Here is a 20446-nt window from a genome sequence, read left to right on the forward strand (position 1 = left end):
GCTTGTCTCTTTGTGGATTTATTCCCTGAATCACAGGCAGGTCCTCTGTGGGTCACCACACTCACGGGAGCTGGCACCCATGTAGGGCAGGTGGACAGCGCAGCCCCTAGACCCCAGGGCTGCGGCTACGGCGCCCCCTCCTGTCCTCCTGCCCACAACAGTCTGGGGTCAAGAGCCCCCGTGGGGTCAGATCACGTCACCAGGAGGCCGAGAGCATTCATCACAAGTGGGCAGTGGTCCCTAGGACAACTCTGTGCCCCTCCTAGGTGGCCTGGCCATACAGAACACATCCAGCTGCCCCATTCTTTTTTCTAGGGCTTCACGCAGGATTTTCGATCCAGGTTAGGAAGGAAAGAGCCCTTCCCCTCAACTCTGCTCCAGGTATCGGAATGAGCCTGACGAAGGTGACCACACAGAGCAGGGGCACCCGCCTCCCTCTTCTCTGGAACAGTCTTGTGACACAGGGGTAGTCAATTCTTGGAAAGCCAGTGGGACACCCGTCCACATGGACGTATTTCTGACAACTGAGCCCTCTTATTTGTAGTTTTGGTCTATTGGTTCAACAGGAAATCGTCCATTTCATCTAACATTTCAAACACACCTGGCGGACAGACACTCTCAGCATCTCCCTCGTTACCCACTTCAAGTTCACTGCATCTGCGTTCGTGCCCTCTAACTACTCTGCTCTTTACTTTGCTCTCCTTAACCAGTCTTTCCAAAGGATTATCCATTTTATTAATCCTTTATAAGAACAAGCTTTTAGTTTCATACATTCCCTAAAACTTCAACATTTTCTATTGTTATTAAGTTTACCTAAAATTTTTAAATTAACTTTTATTTTAACAAAGTCTTTAAAAAGCCAGGGGAAAAAAAAAGCTTAAGAGAAGCAGCAATCTTTGCCCATCCCTCACCTCCGTAAGAGCCACTGGCCCACCCCCAGCCAGCCCACACGCCCACCCCCGGGGTCTCACGCTGCCACGGCTACGGAGCCGCCTCTGAGCTGAGCTACAGTGCCTCTGCTTACACTTCTTACACGCTTTCTTTTTTCCCGACCTAACCCTCCCCTCAGTTTTCCACGTCCCTGTTACTCTGAACGCCCCTCCCTAGGCCTGTGTCTCATCAGGGGGTGTCTCTGTAGCACACCCACACCCCTGACACTGATGCCGAGCTTGGAGAGGCTGCAGCATGCACTTCCTGGTCAGTATCTCTAGATGCTCCGGTATTGATCAGGCACACCGGGGACAAGATCGCTGGGGCCAAGATCGCAGGGGGCAAGATCGCCGGGGACAAGATCACTGAGGGACAAGATCGCTGGGGGCAAGATCGCGCGGGACAAGTTCGCGTGGGACAAGATCGCAGGGGACAAGACTGCCGGGTACAAGGTCACTGAGGGACAAGATCGCTGGGGGCAAGATCGCAGGGGACAAGTTCGCGCAGGACAAGATCGCAGGGGACAAGACTGCCGGGTACAAGGTCACTGAGGGACAAGATCGCGGGGGACAAGATCACTGAGGGACAAGATCGCTGGGGGCAAGATCGCGCGGGACAAGTTCGCGCAGGACAAGATCGCAGGGGACAAGACTGCCTGGTACAAGGTCACTGAGGGACAAGATTGCGGGGGACAAGATCACCGGGGACAAGATCGTTGGGGACAAGATCGCAGGGGGCAAGATCACAGAGGGGCAAGATCGCGGGGGACAAGACTGCTGGGGGTCCGGACTGGAGCCTGTCTGCTCAGGTCCAGAGAGCACCCCCGTCTCCCTGGACTTGGGCTCTCGAAGACTTTTAAAGGACCCCCGCCCAGTGGCCACCGTCTCCTGCCAGCCCAGCACGTCCATTCTGGCACCTTCCCGGGTTGTGTGGGTGGGCGCCGGCTCGCCCCTCGGTTTGGCCCCCTCTCCTCTGCTCTTGATCAGGCGGCTGCTCAGAGTCCAGACATCTTATCTCCTCCAGGATGGAACCTGGATTCAGCCTGTCTCCTCCTGGAGCTGGAGTGATGTCTGCCCAGATAGGCAACCCCTCTTTGTTTCCTTTTCCTTCCTTCACTTCCTTTGGGTTTATTTCCATGTTCCTTTCTAATGCGCTGACATCAGCCTGATTCATTAATTTTTAAATTCCTTGGTGTCCAGAATATGCACTGAGGCTACAAGTTTCCCTTTACCCACCACTCTGAGATGCGTCCCGTGAGTTCTGGCCTGCATGTCATTCATTGATTTATTCAGCAGATACCCACTAAACACCAACTTGTCCCAGACACTATTTAGATGGTTGGGATGAATCAGTGAACAGAACAGGCAAAAAGGCCTGCCCTACAAAGCTCCCACTAGAAAATTCCACCATGATTTCTACTTTAACCCATGAAATATTTTAGTATCTTCTTTGGTTTCCAAGCACTGAAGAGTTTAGAGGTTTGGAAAAAGAGGCTGCATCTTTTTGTTGATCCTCACTTTACTGTGCTGTGGGGAACCTGTCAGCTCTGTGTGATCTATCAGGGTTTCTTTTGTGGCCTGAATCGGGTCCATTTTGGTAAAGGCCTCCATGCTTACACAACTTCACAGGGCACATTCCCCACAAGCTGGGGCCCTGGGGCTGTCTGTTGCCCGTGTGTTCAGTCTCCTCTGGCCTCACTCTGCTCGCGCCTGCCCCATCAGCCCGGTTCTGCAAGTCAAGTGAGAGTGTGGCTCTGCTCGTGTCACCTGTAATTCCGGCAATTTTAAAACCCACTTGGATGTTCTGCTTTGTGAGGCAATGAGCTTCAGCAACTGTCCTGTGGGTTTTCACATCATCGTTAACAATGACTCTGACCCCCAGGATTTCTTTCTGTCTCCAGACCCCTCAGCAGACAGGGTGGAAGCAGGCTACACAGCCAGAGCCAGAACCGAGAACCGCTGGCGTCAGTGAGCCGCGAGGCCGACTGGAGAAAACACCCAGGGTGTGGAGGGGGAAGGCGGACGGGACGGCCCGCGCACAGGCGCGCCGCTCCAAGTGCCCCCTGCGTCCTCGTCACTTCAAATGTCCCCCGTTCACACTCCAGTGTCCCTCCCCGCGTCTTGGCCGAGCCAGCCGCGTGGGGCTCTGTGCTCCCCTCCGCGCGTCCCGGGCCCCCGCTCCGCCTCACTCCTGCCCAGACCCACGAGTCTCACAGTCCCAGGCTCGACTACATACCAACTCGCCGCCCGCTTCAACCCCCTTCCCACCTCCTCCCACCCCCCGAAATGCCTCCGCGCCGCCCCTCCCCAGGCCTCCAGGTCTCCCCACAGCCAGGCCACTGGAGCACAAAGGCCCAACAGGCCCGGGAAACCAGGTGACAGTCCAGCAGTTTTCACTCAAAATAGAGACCCCTCTTGGAGCCTGAGACCTGCCCCCACCCCGGTTCTTTCAAGTTCAGCGTGTGTCTCAGGAAAAACTCTGTCTAAAGAAACTATAAAACCCAGCACTTCCGCACTTGGATTAGGAGCAGGACAACGTCAGCTCAGCGAGTCTAACAGACACTCCCCATGTGGCCAGCAGTCGGGCCCTCTGTCTGCCTCGCGCCTCCCTCCTCAGACAGAAGGGCGCTCAGCAGAACCTACACCCGACTCCTGGCCCCTGGCCCCGGCCCCCGGCAGGTGCCCGTCTGCCGCTCACGGCATCCTCGTGCTCTCCCCACCACCCAGTGTGAGCGCCCGGAGACGCACCGCGTAGTGAGGCCCCAGCACTGAGAGCAGAGGAGAGCTCAGGAGGGCAGACAGACGGGCTGGACTCTGCACTCCTGCCATCCCCAAACCACACTCCAGATGTTTCCAATCAGCTGGAGCAGGCTGACAAAATCTTAACCATGCTGAGACTTAGGTAAAGTCACAAATGTTTAACACACTACCCAAACACTTCAAGGTCCGATTTCCCCACCAGACAGGATGCAGGCTGAGTACAGCACCTCATCCTCAGACCTGCTCCTCTGTTCGCGACCACGGTGGTGCTGAGGACTCGCTGTGTCCGTCCCCGGTGCCTTAGTGCTTGGGTCGCTGAGCAGCCTCAGGTCTGCTCAAGAGGAGCGCCCTCCACTCACCATCCAGCTTCATCTGCTCTGGGCAGTAGTAGTGGACCACGGCCAGTAGGGCGGCCCCATCACTGCCATCCCTCAGCAGGTCCTCCAACAACGGGAAGTAGGGCGGCTGCCTGGCGGACAGGTGCTCTCGGCGATAGCGCACCTGCAGTTGAGAAAAGGAAAACGGTCTCTACGTGCGATGCGCCTCGCCGCTGCCTCCGTTACAGGCGGACCGCTAAACATGGAGCTGACCACGCGGCTGGACAACGTTCAGAACAACGGCACCCACGTGGGAAAAGCCCAAGGTGTCCGGATTACACAGTCCACCTGGAACACACATGTCAAGATCCAGGGAACGGGCTTCAAGGCCACACTGGGCGACAGCATTTAGCTGCTCGTGACACCAGGGCCATCTCTCTCAAGTGCTGTGGCACAGCCTGGGGAGGCGGCAGGGTGACCGTCTACACTACCAAAGGCTGGAATTCTATAAACAGACGAGAAACGATTAAATGGTGAACATCCTCATGCCTGGAAGACCCCCGTTACTGTTCCTTTGCTCAGAATTGTCAGCATTAAGCTTGGCCGTTATGAAAGACACAAAACAGCATTAACATACAGTTTGAGAAGGTTCCCAAACCAGGTGAGGCAAAATGCCATCTAGCACGTCAACCAGGCCTTCAACAACTGCATGGAAGCGCCAGGAGCCTGAACACGGGCAAAGTGCGACATAAAATAAGCATCTTTTCCAGGTTTCTGTGCTTCTGCCTTTCCAGGAAGCCCCAGGCATGGTGCTCTGAGCCTCCTGGGCCCCCAGCGCCACCCCATAACCAGGTCTCGCTCAGCAGTGCGGACCCACGGCGCCCGCCCCACGTCCGCAGCACAGGTGAGCGCAGCATCGCCTGCAGCCGCGTGTCACCCCAGGGGAGAATACCTGCCGTCCCCCTAGGCTGGACCTCCACGGGCCGTGGGAGGGTTCACGCAAAGGGACTCCCTCCGCGCGTGGAGGAGTTCAAGTCGCCCGCAGCACAGACAGCGCTGGCGTCTGGGTGCTGCACCTTCCCCCTCTGTTATGACTAGGAGTGCAGCTCATTCCCTACCACTTAATCGGTCCCGGTGGAGACCTGACTTGTCTCTGGGCCCGCACAGCCCGGCCAGGCCCCCGGCCCCAGCATGCAGGCACGAGGCATGCGCCAGGCCGGGCCCACACACAGCAGGCCGGATGAGCACAGCATGCGGTGAAGCAATGGATGGTGCACGGCAGGTGAGGACAGCGCTGGGCGGCGGGGCGCGGCTGGCAGGGCCCCAAAGGCAGCCCTGCCCGAGCCGGCCTGGCTGGACACTCACACTCGCCCCGCCGTGCGGTCGGACAGCCACAGTGACAAACAACCACGAGGAAGCGCGAAGGGTCTCTGCTCTTGGGCGCACTTTCTGGTCTCTGCAAAGCTCTCACCCGAAACCCTGGTCCCTGCAGACCCCCGCGTTTCTGACCACATCCTCACTAAACCTCGTAACTGTCTTAATGGTTCGCTCTCTGGCCTTCAGGATTCTCGAAGTTAAAAGATACGCAGTGGGGAGGGTGTAGCTCAGTGGTAGAGCACATGTCTAGCATGTACGAGGTCCTGGGTTCAATCCCCAGTATCTCTATTTAAAAAAAGATACGTAAATAGCATAAAAACGCTTCCCCCCTCTGGGTGACTCCAGAAGCCAGAGAGCAGAACATCACTGCTCAAGGGGTCCCGTTCACGGTCTATATCCACGGCCTCTGCTTTATGAGAGAATTCTAAGGGTAATTTGATCCAAATAACTAAACTTAAGGAAGAGGCAATTAAAGGAGTTTGCAAAGAGACTTGTTTTCCAAAACTTCATTTTACAATGCACCACTTCGAGCACCAAGAAGTTTGCCATGGGAACAGCATAACAACCGGTTCCACTTTCGGGACGGGTCGCTGAGTGGAGCTTGGGGAGAACTGCAGAACCAAATCACTACTTTTCAACTTTCTTTCTAGGGGAAAACTCACATTTAACATTAGCGTGGATTCCAGAAATCAGGCCCCCACGCTGACCTACCACAGACCCTCGCCACCCCACGGAGGCAGGCACAGAGCAGCTCCGAAACCCAGGGGAAGGTCCGGGAGAGAGAAGTCCGTCTCTGCCACCCACGAGCACCCTCCCCAAGGGTCAGGGCAGCATCCTGGTCACTGGATGACCCATCTTACAGTCACTAAGGGACACCAGGTTAAACAGCACCGTCAGGGATGGTGACATCAGTAAGAACTAATTATGAAGAATAATTCGGGAAATCAGGTGATCTGTGGCTCCTTCTGGGCTCCATTAGCAAGGAGAACGGATCCCGTCATTGATGTTTAAGTTCATCACATAAAAAAGTAACTAAGTGTCTGTAAGAAGAGACAAACTATCTATAAAATTACCTAAGAAATCAGGCAAAACCAAACTCTGTGTTGGCTGTAAAAAGCAAGAGAGAACTCCAAAGTGCCAAATTACAGTCTATTCAGCCCAGAGTCAGGTCACCACTGCACCGCAGGGAGCGCGCACCACCACCAAGGACATATGAACAGAGAAACAGTCGCGAGCAGTTGTTAATGGAAGCGAGTGATTGCGACAGGACGGCTGTCTGGATGGCAGCTGGTGCGCAGAGTTCACTTACAGGCACTAACTTCCAGTACCACTTGGAAGGAGACTGCTCGGGCAGCAAGGGAAGGAAGGCAGGAGAGGAGGTCAGCAGGGCAGGCCCACGTGTGGAAGGACGTGACACACACTTTCTCACAGTGCTGACAGGGGAGGAGGGATGTCCTGAGAAGTGAGGCCTGTCCCATGCACGTGACCCGGGACATCCTGTACCGTCAGGTGCCTCAAGTGGAAGGTCACAGGCACCTCTACAACACTAGCCTCTGCAGGAGCAAAGAACACTCCAGAGACTGGCCAGGCAGGGCACCAAAAGGGACAGGAGCCAACTGCCACTCAGAGAGGGGCTCAGCAAGCCATCTGTGCCCAACCAATGAGTAGGGAGGCTAACGAAAGCATGGCCCGGGGTCAGGTGCCCACAGACGGCATCCCCAGAGTCTAGGGCAAGAGAGGGCGGCTAGGGGACACTCACTGACGCCGCAGCCCAGGGACTGCAGATGAGTCCGGGCCACGCACTGCATGCATTTGAGGAACATGGATTCAGTCACAGATGTGCTTGACAGAAAAATTGGGAAGAATGGGACAGAAGTGCATCATTTCACTGGACAGGTGACATTTATCCACCTGAATCCCACGCTGGACTTGACAAATGAGGGGCAGAGGGGACTCCGGCTCCAGGCAACCACGCCTCCTCTGCTGGCTTCTCGAGGCTAAACCCCGGTGACCCTTACATCCCTTACCCTTGAGCTTCAGATACCTCCCACCTCTCCCTCACCCTCCCAAGTTCAACACCAGGCCACCCCTGTCTGGGAAAAAGCAGGGCAGGCGGAGGCGCCCTCGCCACCAGGACAGGGGTCCAGGGCACTCGCTCCCGGCCTGGTGAGTAAAAACAAAGAACACGCAGGGAGCACATACGGATACAACTCTTCAAGACAGGGAGTAACATTAACTCAGTGGTTCCAGAAAAGTTAAGTTTACCCTTTACCTTTTGATGAGCTGGACTTTCCAGTAACTGCTGTTTTAACTTAACTTCTTTCTCTGTTATCTCTCTCATTTTAAGATTTACCTAAAGTAGAAGAAATCAAATGCATTAAAAAGACAATTGAAGTTGACCTCTGACACTGGAACGCACATCTTTCCTTCACCACCCAGAGCCCAGCTCGCCTGTCTGACTCTGACCCTCAGACGCAGCTGACCCTCAGACGCAGGTGATAACTTGGGACAGTTACACACACGCAGAGACATGCAGATTCCCCGTGAGCAGCAACTCCACGTGGAGCACAAAGCTGGCTCGGCCCACGACTCTGGGAATGCCTCTGTACCTCCAAACGCCAGTGCGACGCTTCCCACCCCAGGATGGGACCGACGGCCTCGTCCCTGATGTCCCCGGTGCGCGAGCAGCACCAGTCCTCCAGTACCACTTCAAATGCTGCCGATGGCATAGCCTGGGGCTCCCCACTGCTGCCCAGCAGATGCTCGCAACTGCCTGACCAAGACGACACTCATGACCTTCCACACGCACCCGGGGGCAATCCCTACAGCTCAGGAAGGCCCTTTTACAGAGCACACGCATGATGCTACAAAACCACGGTGAGGAGTGGGGCCAGGAAAAATACACGAAAGACTTTACTACAACAGAATATGAGACATCCAACGGTCTAGGATCAAGATTATTATAAAAGAATCCTTTCAACAATAAAAAGACAATCCAACTTTAAAATGGGCAAAGGCTATAAAACAGACACTTCTCCAAAAAAGATCTACAAATGGTCAGTGAGCACAGAGGCTCCCCAACGTCACTGCCAGGAAAGTGTGAGCCCCACCACGACAAGCCGCCACCTCACACCGTCCACCACAGCTCGAGTCAGATTCTGCTGGTGGGGGTGCAGGCGGTGCAGCTGCTGTGGAGAACAGCCGGCCAGTTCTTCCCAAAGGCAAACAGTTTCTATGCAACCCGGCAATTCCACCCCCAGATAAATACGCCCCCAAATGAAAGTACATCCAGACAAAACCATGCACGTGCATGTTCACAGCGGTCTTCACAACAGCCAGAAAGCAGCTGGTGCACGTGCGTGCTCACAGCGGTCTTCACAACAGCCGGAGAGCAGCTGGTGCACGTGCATGTTCACAGCGGTCTTCACAACAGCCGGAAAGCAGCTGAGGAAGGATGGGGTCAGCAAGGCTGGGGCATCTCTACAGGAAGTATTACTCAACCCCAAGAAGGAATGCGGCACTGGTAAACGCTACCCCGTGGATGGCAGGTGAGAACAGTCAGACACAGAAGAGCACGCGCTGCAGCTTTCGTCTACAGCCACGTCTGAGGATCCAGAGACAGAGCGCGACCCGTGGCTGGCAGGGGCGGGGCAACAGGGACCAGCATCTCTTCCGGGTGTGATAAATTCATTTGGTGGTGATAGCAGCACAACTGGTGAATACATTAAAAACCACCACACTGTACACTTTAAAATAGTGAATTTCACAGCACATGAATTATATCTCAACTTCTAAAAAAAGTTAATTGACAGTGGTTTCAAATTCCACATTCTGGTTAACCTTCAAGAAATTACCACTTGTCAAGTTTTAGCGTAGAATCAAAAAAAGATGTACGTGTAATGGAAATAAAAGCAAAAATAAACAAATGGGATCTAATTAAACTTAAAAGCTTCTGCACAGCTAAGGATGCCACCAACAAAACAAAAAGACAACCTACAGAATAGGAGAAAATATTTGCAAATGATGCTACCGACAAGGAACTAACTTCCAAAATACACAAACAGCTCATATACCTTAGTATCAAAAAAATGAGCAACCCAATCAAAAAATGACCAGATCACCTAAATAGACATCTCTCCAACAAGCACAGGAAAAGATGCTCAATATGACTAACTGTTAGAGAAATGCAAATCAGAACTACACTGAGATACCACCTCACACCAGGCAGAATGGCCGTCATTAAAAGTCCCCAAATGATAAATGCTGGAGAGGGTGTGGAGAAAGGGAACTTTCTACATTGTTGGTGGGAATATAAATTAGTGCAGCCACTATGGAGAACGGTATGGAGATTCCTCAAAAAACTAAAAACAGACTTACCACGTGATCCAGCAAACTTCCAGGCATATATCCAGAGAAAAATATAATTCAAAAAGACACATGCACCCCCAAGTTCACAGCAGCACTATTTACAACAGCCAAGGCATGGAAACAACCTAAATGTTCATCAACAGATGACTGCATAAAGATGTATGTGTGTGTGTGTGTGTGTGTGTGTGTGTGTGTGTGTGTGTAATGGAATACTACTTAACTATAAAAAAGAATTAAATAATACCATTTGCAGCAACATGGATGGACCTGGAGATTATCATTCTAACTGAAGTAAGTCAGAAAGAGAAAGAAAAATACCACATGAGATCGCTTACATGTGGAATCTAAAAAAATGACACAAATAAACTTATCTACAAAACGGAAACAGACTCACAGACATAGAGAACAAACTCATGGTTACCAGAGGGTAAAGCGGGTAGGAAGGAATAAACTGGGAATTCAAAATTGCACCTCCTGGGGAGAGATGGAAGTGTTAGCTCTCTTGATTGTGGTGGTGGCTTCACGGGCGTGCACATCTGTCAGAATTCATCAAACTGTACATCTGAAATCTGTGTAGTCTACTGTACAGGAGCCCTACCACAATAAAGGAGTTAAAAAAAAAAAAGAAAAAGATGTACATAATTACCTGAAGAGACCATAAAAATATTCCCCCTCTTCAACTACATATCCTTGTGAAACCAGATTTTCCTCATGTGCTTCAATAGACATACTGTAACAGATGAGAGCAGAAGCAGCTAAGAGAGCCCAGCCACCTGCCAATAAGCCAGCATCACAAAGCGTGAAATATCACCACTTTTGTTTCAGAAGAGTGATTTTTCATTTAAAAAATTACTATATTGACATGCAATGAGTTTACTGTTACTTTTAGGTGGATTAACAAATATTTTTAGATTTTCCCGTTTTTGATTTCTAATCTGGTAAATACTGATAGATTTTTAAAAAGTCTTTGAGGTCCACAGTATGTAATAGTGTAAACAGGCTCTGAAACCAGAAAGCTTTGAGAACTCTATCTGCACAAAGGAATGAGGAGCAACAAGGGTGGAAAATATGTGGGAAAATATTATTCTCCATTTTTAATCACCTTGAAAGATCAGGGGCTACTGAAGGCAACAATGACATCTCTGGCTGCAATGACGTGAAAGACGACAGCAGCACGAAGGCCAGAGGGGAAAGGACACTTATGGTGCTACTCGTGAAAAGGTGTCACTTTGTTTGCAGGCAGACTATGAAAACCTAAAGATGCTTGCTGCAGATCCTAAAAGGGGCCCTAAACGATACTGGAGATAAAATGGAGCCTGAAAAGGGAAGAAAAGTAAAGACGAGAAGAACGGAAAGCAGACAAGATGTTAGGCTCAGACATCTCAATAACCACATTAAACACAATCAGTCTAAACACTCCAATGATGCGGCACAGGTTACCAGAGTGAATAAAAAGCAAAGCCATCCATATGGTATCCATGAGGAACTCTCTTTAAATAGAAAGACAACAGGAGGTTACACGTCAGAGGAGGGAGAGAGAAGCCACGCACACGCTCATCAGGAGAAGGCGGAGGCAAGGACGGACACCTGCAGTACAGACAGACATTGCACGACAACAAAAGGACAGAAAAACCCTGTACGTGTATAAACGCAGTAGCAGACCAAAAACACACAAAGCAAAAACTGACACAACCAGAAGGTGAAACAGACACAATTACCACTGGACATTTCAACTCTCCTCTCCGAGTAACAGACTGACGGGGCCCGAAGACTCCGGAGATGCAAACACCCCCACAGCCAAGCTGGACTGACTGACACTGACAAAGTACCCCACCAACAACATCAGGACACACGAAACACCCCGCAAGACTGTGCGGTGGATGACACGTCTCAATAAATCTAGAAGGACTGAAATCACACAGAGTATGTTCTCTGACCACAACAGAATAGAAACCAGAGCACTGACAGATATCTCGAACCACCCCCAAAACATGAGGAAACTAAACTACAAGCTTCTAGATAACCCACTGATAAAAACAAGAATCAACAAGTGAAACTGGAAATATTTTAAAAAGAATGATGAAAACCACAACATATAAAAAAGTGTACGGTGCAGCTAAAGCCCTACTTAAAGAGGAAGTAACAACTTTAAATGTTTAGAGTAGAATGAAGAAAGATGAAAAGGACTAACTTTGTACTTAAAACTACAAAGGAGGGCAAATTCAATTCAAAATAAATAGAAAAAAAGCAAGAGAAGAAATTATATTGAAAATAACAGAAGAAATCAATACAAACCAAAAGTAGGTTTTTCATAAGATTAATGAAGTTGATAAACCAGACCAACTAAGGGAAAGAAAAAAAGACAGAAACTACCAAGAACTGGAAGCAAGAGGGGCATCACTACAGATCATACATACATTTTTATAAATCAATATAGATAATAGAGAAATAAGAATACGCCAATAAATTTAATAATCTGAATGAAACTGACAAATTCATTAAAAGTCACAAGTTATCAAAGCTGACACAAAGTTAAACAGAAACCCTAAGTACTTTACATGTATACTAAAGAAATTAAATCCATAATTAAAATCTTCCCACCAAGAAAACACCAGGCCCAGAAGACTTCACCAGTGATTCCGTCAAAGATACAAGGACAAAATAATACTTATACAAAAACTGTTTCACAAAATAAAGGAGAAAATACTTCCCAAGTCATTTTTTGACACCAGCGTTTATCCTGACACGAAAACAATTAAAAAAAAAAATTACAAGAACACACACTTAACAAAGCGCTGGATCCCTATGTATGTAAATGTGTGTGTGTACGAATGAAAAGTCCTGAAACTCATTAGACAAACAACTTCATTAAAAATTGAGCAAAGTATCTGAACAAACACCTAAAAAAATACATAAAAACATCTTCAGTCATTAGGGAACTGCAAACTAAAATCCTGAGATACCTCTGCACACCCACGCAGCTGGCTAAAATAGAAAGACTGACTACACCCAGTGTCGACAGAACGTGCAACCACTGGGATTCTGTCTTGCTAGTGGGAGTTTAAAATGGCTCACTTTGGAAAATACTTTGGCAGTTTCATCTAAAGTTAAATATATACTTATCATGTGACCCGGCAATTCCACTCCTAAGTGTTTACTCCAAGAAATGAAAATATATCTGCACATAAAGACTTGTGCACAAAGGTTCCCAGCTTTGTCCATAATAGGCAAAAACTAGAAACAACACAAGCGTCCATGAGCAGGTAAACGGATAAACAAACTGCAGTGCATCTGTCCAGCGGGATCCTACCGAGTAGCAAAGAACAGAACTACTGGTGGGTGTGATGACGGGATCAGTTTCAAAAACGTTCTGTCCAGAGAAAGACACAAAACGAGTACATACCACATGATTCCATTTTTACAGAACCTAGGAGAGGCAAAACGAATCTCTAGTGAAGAAAGCAGATCAGCAGGTATCTGGGCCTCGTGGGGGACTAACAGCAAAGGAGCAAAAGGGAACATGTTTAGGGTGATGGAAGTGTTACCCTGATGGTGAATGTTGAACAGATGGAGCCGCCTGCCAAAACTCCAGGAACTGGGTCCTTTTACTGCATGTAAATCATGTATCAATAAACCTGGGCATTTTGTAAGAGGCTCAAGCTACTGGCCAGGCACCAACGAAAAATAAGAAGAGCCACAGCAAGAGGGTTCATGGTAAAACTCCAGACCTGGGACAAAGAGGGGACCAATCCAGTCACACACAGAGCAGGAAATCCAGAGGACAGCCGGGCGGTGCTCCACCCCCAGGGAGAGATTTTGCCCCCAGGGTACCCACCCGATTATCCAGGGAGGGGAGAGGCTTGCTCAGAACCACATCTGGGAAGTGTAAGCTGTGGGCGAGGAGGGGAGCAGGGACGGTCCCCACATAGGCACAGCTGGGAGGCAGCAGGGCTGGCCTGGCGGAAAGCGAGGCGGTCTCTAAACGGTGATGAAGGCAAGTCCCAGACGACGGGCAGGAGACCCAAGCAGCAACCAGCTAGCCTGCGGCAGGATGGTCTCCAAACTGATGCCACAGGGAAAGGGACACTCCCAGAGGCCGCCTCACAGGCCACCCTGTGATTCCAGAGATGCTGATGGGACGAGAGCACCTGGACGCAGAGTCAACCAGAGAAGGAAGTGACCCCACAGGGAGGCCCCACAGGACGGGTGAGGGACACGCCACCGGCTCCCAGTGTGCTCACACAGCAGCAATCCTGGGGACACGGAACCTACGAGCAGAGCGGCAAAGAGACTTCAGATCTTACTACACATCAAAGGACGACGCTGAAAGGAAAACTCATCAAGGTCAGGCCTCTCCAGGGCCCAAACCTTGCTAAATTTAGGTGCAGCAATTTTCAGGAGAGAAAAGCCACTGGGGGAAGATGGGAAAGCTCCCAGGCCCGGCTCAGGGCTTCTCAGCCATCAGAGCCCCGTGGAGTGCAGAGCAGGTGGGAAAGGTCCGGGGAGCTCAGACGACACCACAGTTGAGGGAAGGTGCACTGAGTAGAGACCTCCATGCGCAGACCGCAGGGGCGCATCTCACCTGTACCTGAGCCTCTGCCCGAGAGGAGCCAGGAAGGCAGTGACTGCGGGAACCCCCATCCTCACAGGACCTGAGAATCTGGCTCAGAGAACCTGCCGGACAGCAGGGTGCAGGCGGGCCCCCATCAGAGACTCCACCCTGGGGACAACCTACTAACGCAAGACGCTGAAACGCATGTGGGAATGCTAAAGGAAGAGCAGAATGTGGAACGTGTGGGACACAAATGAAAAAACTGGGCAAGGGCAAAAAGGTCACGAAAAACCGAGGCATGTATTAACCCGGGGAAACGTGGCGTGGCCAGGAGGCTGCTGGGCCATCGCCACAACGCTGGGTCAGACCGCAGCTCAGAGGAGGGCAGGCCAGGTGGCCACGCAGAACAGGGGCCCCAGGGGCCGCCCGTGAGCTACAGCTGTCACAGTCACAGCCGGCAGTGGGGAGGCAGCGTCTAGCGTAGACAGAGCCAGAGCTGGGGGTACAGTGCCGGGGGACAGCCGGATGCAGTGAGGGGACAGTGGAGCTGTGGCACTGATACGCAGCCACGTCCACAGGCAGGGGGGCGCCGAGCACCTGGGGAAGCACCCGCCAGCACAGGGCAAACAGGCGACTCCCCGCAGATGTGGGAAACCCCTCAGGGAAAAGGAACACCCCGTCCCCGCAAAGAAACACGGCCACGGGGAACAAGCCGCAACCTCCCAAAGGGAGAGATAAGCACTCAAACATACACTCTCTTCTTTAAACTTCAACTTCACCAGTGAATGAAGAAACAAAAGATGCTGTTTTTCACCTTTCAAATTGGCAAGTATTTTTTAATAACATCCAATATACAAGAAAACATGGGGAAAAAACACCAACTAGACTAACAGTACGAGAAAATGGTACAATCTTTATGGTCAGAAATGTGGCAAAACTAATCAAAAGCCTTTAAAAAATGAACCTCAGTTTCTTCACAAGCACTGCTCACCAGGAACGCGTGGAGGGAAATCCTCGTGACGCACGGGAACCGGCTGCTCGAGGCAGGAGGCCGCTCAGCCCCCGCGCCGCGCTCCCCGCATCTCGTCACGCAAACCTTGGCTCGCGGTCAAACGTCTGGGAACACCTCAACCCTGCCTTTCAGTCTAAGCATCACACCCAAATGAGCACAAACCATGAGAACTGACATCAAAACATGACATTTACAGGTGGTCAGGTTGTAGAATTTCCAGTGTGTTCTGTTTGCTCATCTGTGTTTTCTAAATTTTCTATAATAACTATATCATTTATTTGATAAGGGGGGAAATCAATAAAAGCTGTTAAGAGAAAAAGATAAAGAAAATGTGAACTTTCAGCCACAGGAAGGAAACTCATGCTAGGATTACACAACTCTCACCCAACGGCCAGTCTCCCAGGGAAGCGTGCACCACTCCCTCCCAAGCATCGTCTCCCGGCCAAGTTCGCACGGGGTGCTTTCCACGGCACTACCATGTGAAGCCAGGGGACGAGAAAGACGAGGTGCCCACCACCAAGAGGCGACCTCATGGGCACTGGCCAGCTCACCAGTCCAAACCAGGACCCAGAGGCTCCGCAGTGAGTCCTAGAAAAGCCCTTTGCCTCCCTGCAGGAGCAAGGACTGGAGGTGGTCTGCACACCCACTTGATGTCCCAAAGCCGTACCCAGGGGGGAAACCAAGTCAGGGCAGGGCAACCGTCTGAGACAGACATCACAGCATGTGATGAAGGAGGCCCCTCAAGGGAGCAGCACACACTCTGCCTGGCTTTGCCATATTCTGCAACTAATCCCACCTCACCTCTTACAAAGCCCTGACGTGGTAAGGAATCCATGCAGGGCAGGAGGTACAGCGCAGTGGTAGAGAGCGTGCTTAGCACGTACAAGGTCCTGGGTTCAACACCCAGCAGTTTCACCAGAAGTAAATACAGAAATAAACCTAATTACACCCTCCTACAAAAATAAAAAATAGGAATATACGTACTAACTGTGCGAGATCATTTTCAATTCTTGCATGCTAATACAGCTCTGCAAGGAGCTGCTCTATTCCTTTATTAACAAAGTGTCCCTCACTAAACACCTTTCTGCAAATTAGGAGGCTTAATAACCAAAAGGCTTTGCTAAGGAAATCTTACAACACCCACTATGAGAAATGAACATTCTTTATATACAATGTACAGAAGAGCCTGCTGTAAACTTCTAAACGTAAGGGGAGAACAGGCATTTAGGAAGACACTTTTCTCTTAATGATCAAAATGCCTTCCAAAACTGGGGTCCCCTTTAACGCACGCAGGCGCCTGGGGTGAAAATGGAGAACCACCAACACGCCTCACCTTTCAGACTCGCTCCTCCCTCTGCACATCCAGGAGGGTCACCTGTCTGCTGGAACTGCAGCGGACACGCTCCTGAGGCCTCTGCTGTGCCTGGTCTCAGCCGGACACTTGGGGACGGTGCTGCTCTCAGGGAAGAGGACCGGCCCCGAGGAGCACCGGCCGTCCACGCTGCGGCTCCTGCTTGCGCTCCAGGCGGCCCACACTCACCTTGTTGATCCAGAACACCATGGCGTCCTCCAGGTCGTACGGAAGCTCTTTGGAGGCGCTGAACGTGGAGAAGCGCTTGACGCTGGCCACCACCTTCTCGATGCTGATCATCTCCACGGTGTAGGCCATCATGAGGGCGTCCACCATCGCCATGTGGGCGCTCTGGGGGCAGAGGCAGCAGGGAGTCGCCCAGCCCGCCTTCCCTCCCCACTTCCACGCAGACTTGCTCAGACTCCAACCTGAATGAACCCATTGTTTCTCCTCCTCTCCCCCAAAGGAGGCAGGCAGCCCCCCCACCCCCACCCCCACCGGCCCAGGGAGAGCACGCCGCCGGGAGAGACGCGCCAAGGCCCCACGACTAAACTCCCCAGCACCGAGTAACATCCTCTCAACCCACAACACGTTGTCCACAGAGGCCAAGAGTGAAACCACAGAACAAAAAGCGAGGATGGCCTGAGCCAGCGCACTGTGGGACTTCAACCTGGAGTGGCCTGGAGCAGTCACACCAGCAGCACGGCTTTCAGAGAAAGAAGGGAAGGGAGATGCTCGGGGGAGGAAAGGCATATTTATTCCTTTATTTTGGCACAAAATGCCTACAAGATATACATGAAACAACCTAAGAGAACAGGCGTGACAATCACATATCACAACACCTGCAGAAGGCTGGCCTCCAAACAGACGCTCCTGGGAACACAACGCCACCTCGCTCTCACGGACGCCCAGTGAGGAAAGGCCGCGCGGAAGCCGCTGGGCCCCCTTTCCCCAAAGCACCCCGGCCCGTGCGACTAAGCCCCACGCAGGCGGCCCCGCACGGGCCCAAACCTCGCCGGCCGTCTTGCTGGACACTTGTGCTCACACCGTCCCAACCCCTGAAGTTTCGGGGCTGACTCTGCCTCACCCGAGCGGCCGAGCTGCAGAGGGACAGCTGACAAAGTGCAGGCTGAGGGGCCACCCGCAGTGGGACAGACCTGCCCCGCAAACCACACGACGCACAAGGCTGGAGGGGGCACTCACCATCTTAATGGGCGCATGGCTGAGGTCAGGGTCCGTCACAGGGGTGTCATCGCTCTCCATCACGTAAATCCCTTTCCGGGACAGGGCCTGGATGACGGACTGGTGTCCCTGCAGGGTGGCCGCCTGGTCCCCCTTCAGGATGAGGCTGCAGACACGGCGGTACAGCTCGCTGGACAGCAGGAGCTTGATGACGGGAGGTTTGATGTGCTCCTGCTCGTACTGGTCGACGTAGAACGGGTCCCTGAGGTCCTCGGGGATGTTATCTGCCCCGGGGAGAGATCACCAGTGAGGACCACGCAGAGGACAGGCGTGCCATTAACCACAAAGGCAATGGACCGACGCAAAGACACCCAGCTACTCGGTAACCCTCGGCCTCTCTATCGGCGGAGGCAAGCGGGCTACTCACCCTACCTGGGGCCATGGGCCACGCACATCACTGAGCAACATCACCACCTCAACCCCCAGGGACAACTCTGCCGACACGGGAGAGTGAGAAGCAGGTGTGTGAGCCTGAGGGGCTCGTGGCTGAAGGGAAACCAGGACAAGTCAGGCTAGGACCACGCAGGGCCTGGTCGCGTCAAGTGCCAGCCCGGGGCAGGGAGCCAGGTGCGTCCTTTTTCTGATGTCAAATCAGAGGTGACTACGAGGCCAAGCACCATGTCTTAGAAGGGAGCACCAGGCCTGCCACCACCATGGTGCAGCCGGGACAGCGTCAATGAGTATTTACCTATCTTTGGGCCGAGTGGCACGGAACTACATGAGCCATGCCACCAAGCACCACCACAATCCTATCACATCAAGACTTTTGTCCTTACTTGATAAGGAGGAAACTGAAGCCCAGAGGAAGCAAGCGATGTGCCCAAGGTCAGGAGAGTCAGAAACCAACTATGAGCCCAGCGCAAGCCACAGGGTCTACGCCGCCTCCCACAGACGTACTCCAGCCGCACGTGCACAGCTGGGGACGCTCCCTCTCCAGGCGGCCACATGGTCTTCGCATCTGGTGTCCCTCGTGCTTGCTCTGCAAGTGGGACCGCTGTGCCCCAAAGTGGGGGCGCTGGAGTCAAGCACAGACGTGCCTCGTTTCACCGCGCTTTGCAAATGCTGTGTTTTTCACAAACTGGAGGTCTGTTCCGACCCCACGTGGAGCAGCCCTGTCGGCTCCATTTTTCCAACAGCATTTGCTCCCCTGTGTCCCTGTGTCACACTTTAGTAACTCTAGCAATTTTCGAACTTCTTCATTATTATTATATTTGTTACAGCGATCTGTGGTCAGTGATCTTTGATGTCACAACTGTAATTATTTTGGCACTTTTCAGCAATAGAGTATTTTTTAATTAGGTGTGTGCACTGCTTTTCAGACACAACGCCACTGCATGTCTAACAGACTACAATCTAGGCTAAAGCACCCTCCACACGCCCTGGGAAACCAAAGCCTTCGTGCCACTCGCTTCACTGGGACACTTGCTCTATTGCGCAGCCCGGAACTGGTCAGGGAGGGTCCAGTAACAGAGTCCCCGTGCAGGGACCCCAGACCTCTCTGGCCATAGAGACAAGCACTCATAGAGGTCTTCTAGTTCTGGACCCCTACCCACACCAGGGTAGGAAGACAGAAGAGAAAGAAAACAGCTGACGGCTGTCCCCACCGGGCAGAGCCCACTGACTCCCTCCCCTACACCAGTGAGCACCAGCAATAAAACCACACCCCTGCACTGAGGGCAGGTGGGCGCCACGGGCTCTTTCCTCACCCCCTTGGCTGAGGCAGCCTCAGCTGCGGGACACACACAGGCTCAGCTTCCAGTCAAACAGCCAGGGACGGAGACCCCCAGGGGGCCCAGAGCCCTGGGGTGCGGCGATCAGAGAGAAGAGCGGGTAAACAAGGAATCCTAAATCTGTGTAGACCCCCCCTGGACAGCCCCAAGCGGCCCACGTGTGACACCGACTGGGATCAGCACAGCGACAGCACTGAGAACTGAACTCAGGTGGACAGACGGGAACGCGCCACGAAGGCTTGGGAGAGTCCAGCACTGAGCCGCGGCTGCAGAAGGCAGGCTGTCAGGGCCTGCAGTCTCAACCCAGCGGGGTGGCCTCCCTGGTTAAAAAGAAATCAACATTCTCTAGATTTTAACAGGACCCAGAGTCTCACACGTAAGAGTCAGAATGTCCAAGGCACAATCCAAATTTAGTCAACAAAGGAAACAAGGAGTAAAACCTACAACCACCGAGAAAGACAACCAACAGACCCCAACCCCGTGATGACCCCAAAGTCAAAATTATCTGATGAAGACGTCAGCAGTGTATACAGCCATGCTCTAAAAAGGAAGGGCAAACATGCCTGCAGTGAACAAAAAACGAACCCAGAGCTCTAAGCAACCCCAGGGAGAGAGGTCCCAGGCTGGAGGGAAACCAAAGAGGGGAGGAGAAGGGGGTCAGGCACTGCTGAGAAGGGCCTGCAGAAAGTCTCACGGTGCTGCCCGTGTCCCCCATGGGACCCCTCACCACCCAGAGGCAAAGAGCAGCAGCACTGGCCCAACACAGCCTGGTGGCAGGTACCATCAGGGCACCAGGCAACCCAGTGGG

General features: G+C 52.2%; 1 protein-coding gene across 6 annotated transcripts in view; it reads right to left on the reverse strand.

The window, feature by feature from the left end:
* CAMSAP1 (calmodulin regulated spectrin associated protein 1) overlaps positions 1-20446 on the reverse strand; it is a 52416-nt gene that overhangs the window by 19732 nt on the left and 12238 nt on the right. For 2 of the 6 annotated variants that reach the window (XM_074362497.1, XM_074362494.1), the window contains exons 3-7: positions 17870-18132; positions 16856-17017; positions 7656-7736; positions 6693-6725; positions 4049-4190 (exon numbers count right to left, since the gene is read on the reverse strand). In XM_074362497.1, the coding sequence (XP_074218598.1) occupies positions 4049-4190; positions 6693-6725; positions 7656-7736; positions 16856-17017; positions 17870-18132 (681 nt within the window). Of the gene's footprint in view, positions 1-4048; positions 4191-6692; positions 6726-7655; positions 7737-16855; positions 17018-17869; positions 18133-20446 lie in introns of those variants that run through there. The other 4 variants (XM_074362495.1, XM_074362496.1, XM_074362499.1 and 1 more) reach the window with 4 other exon arrangements.

This window comes from Camelus bactrianus, chromosome 4, assembly GCF_048773025.1.
Source record: "Camelus bactrianus isolate YW-2024 breed Bactrian camel chromosome 4, ASM4877302v1, whole genome shotgun sequence".
Classification (NCBI taxonomy): Eukaryota; Metazoa; Chordata; class Mammalia; order Artiodactyla; family Camelidae; genus Camelus; species Camelus bactrianus.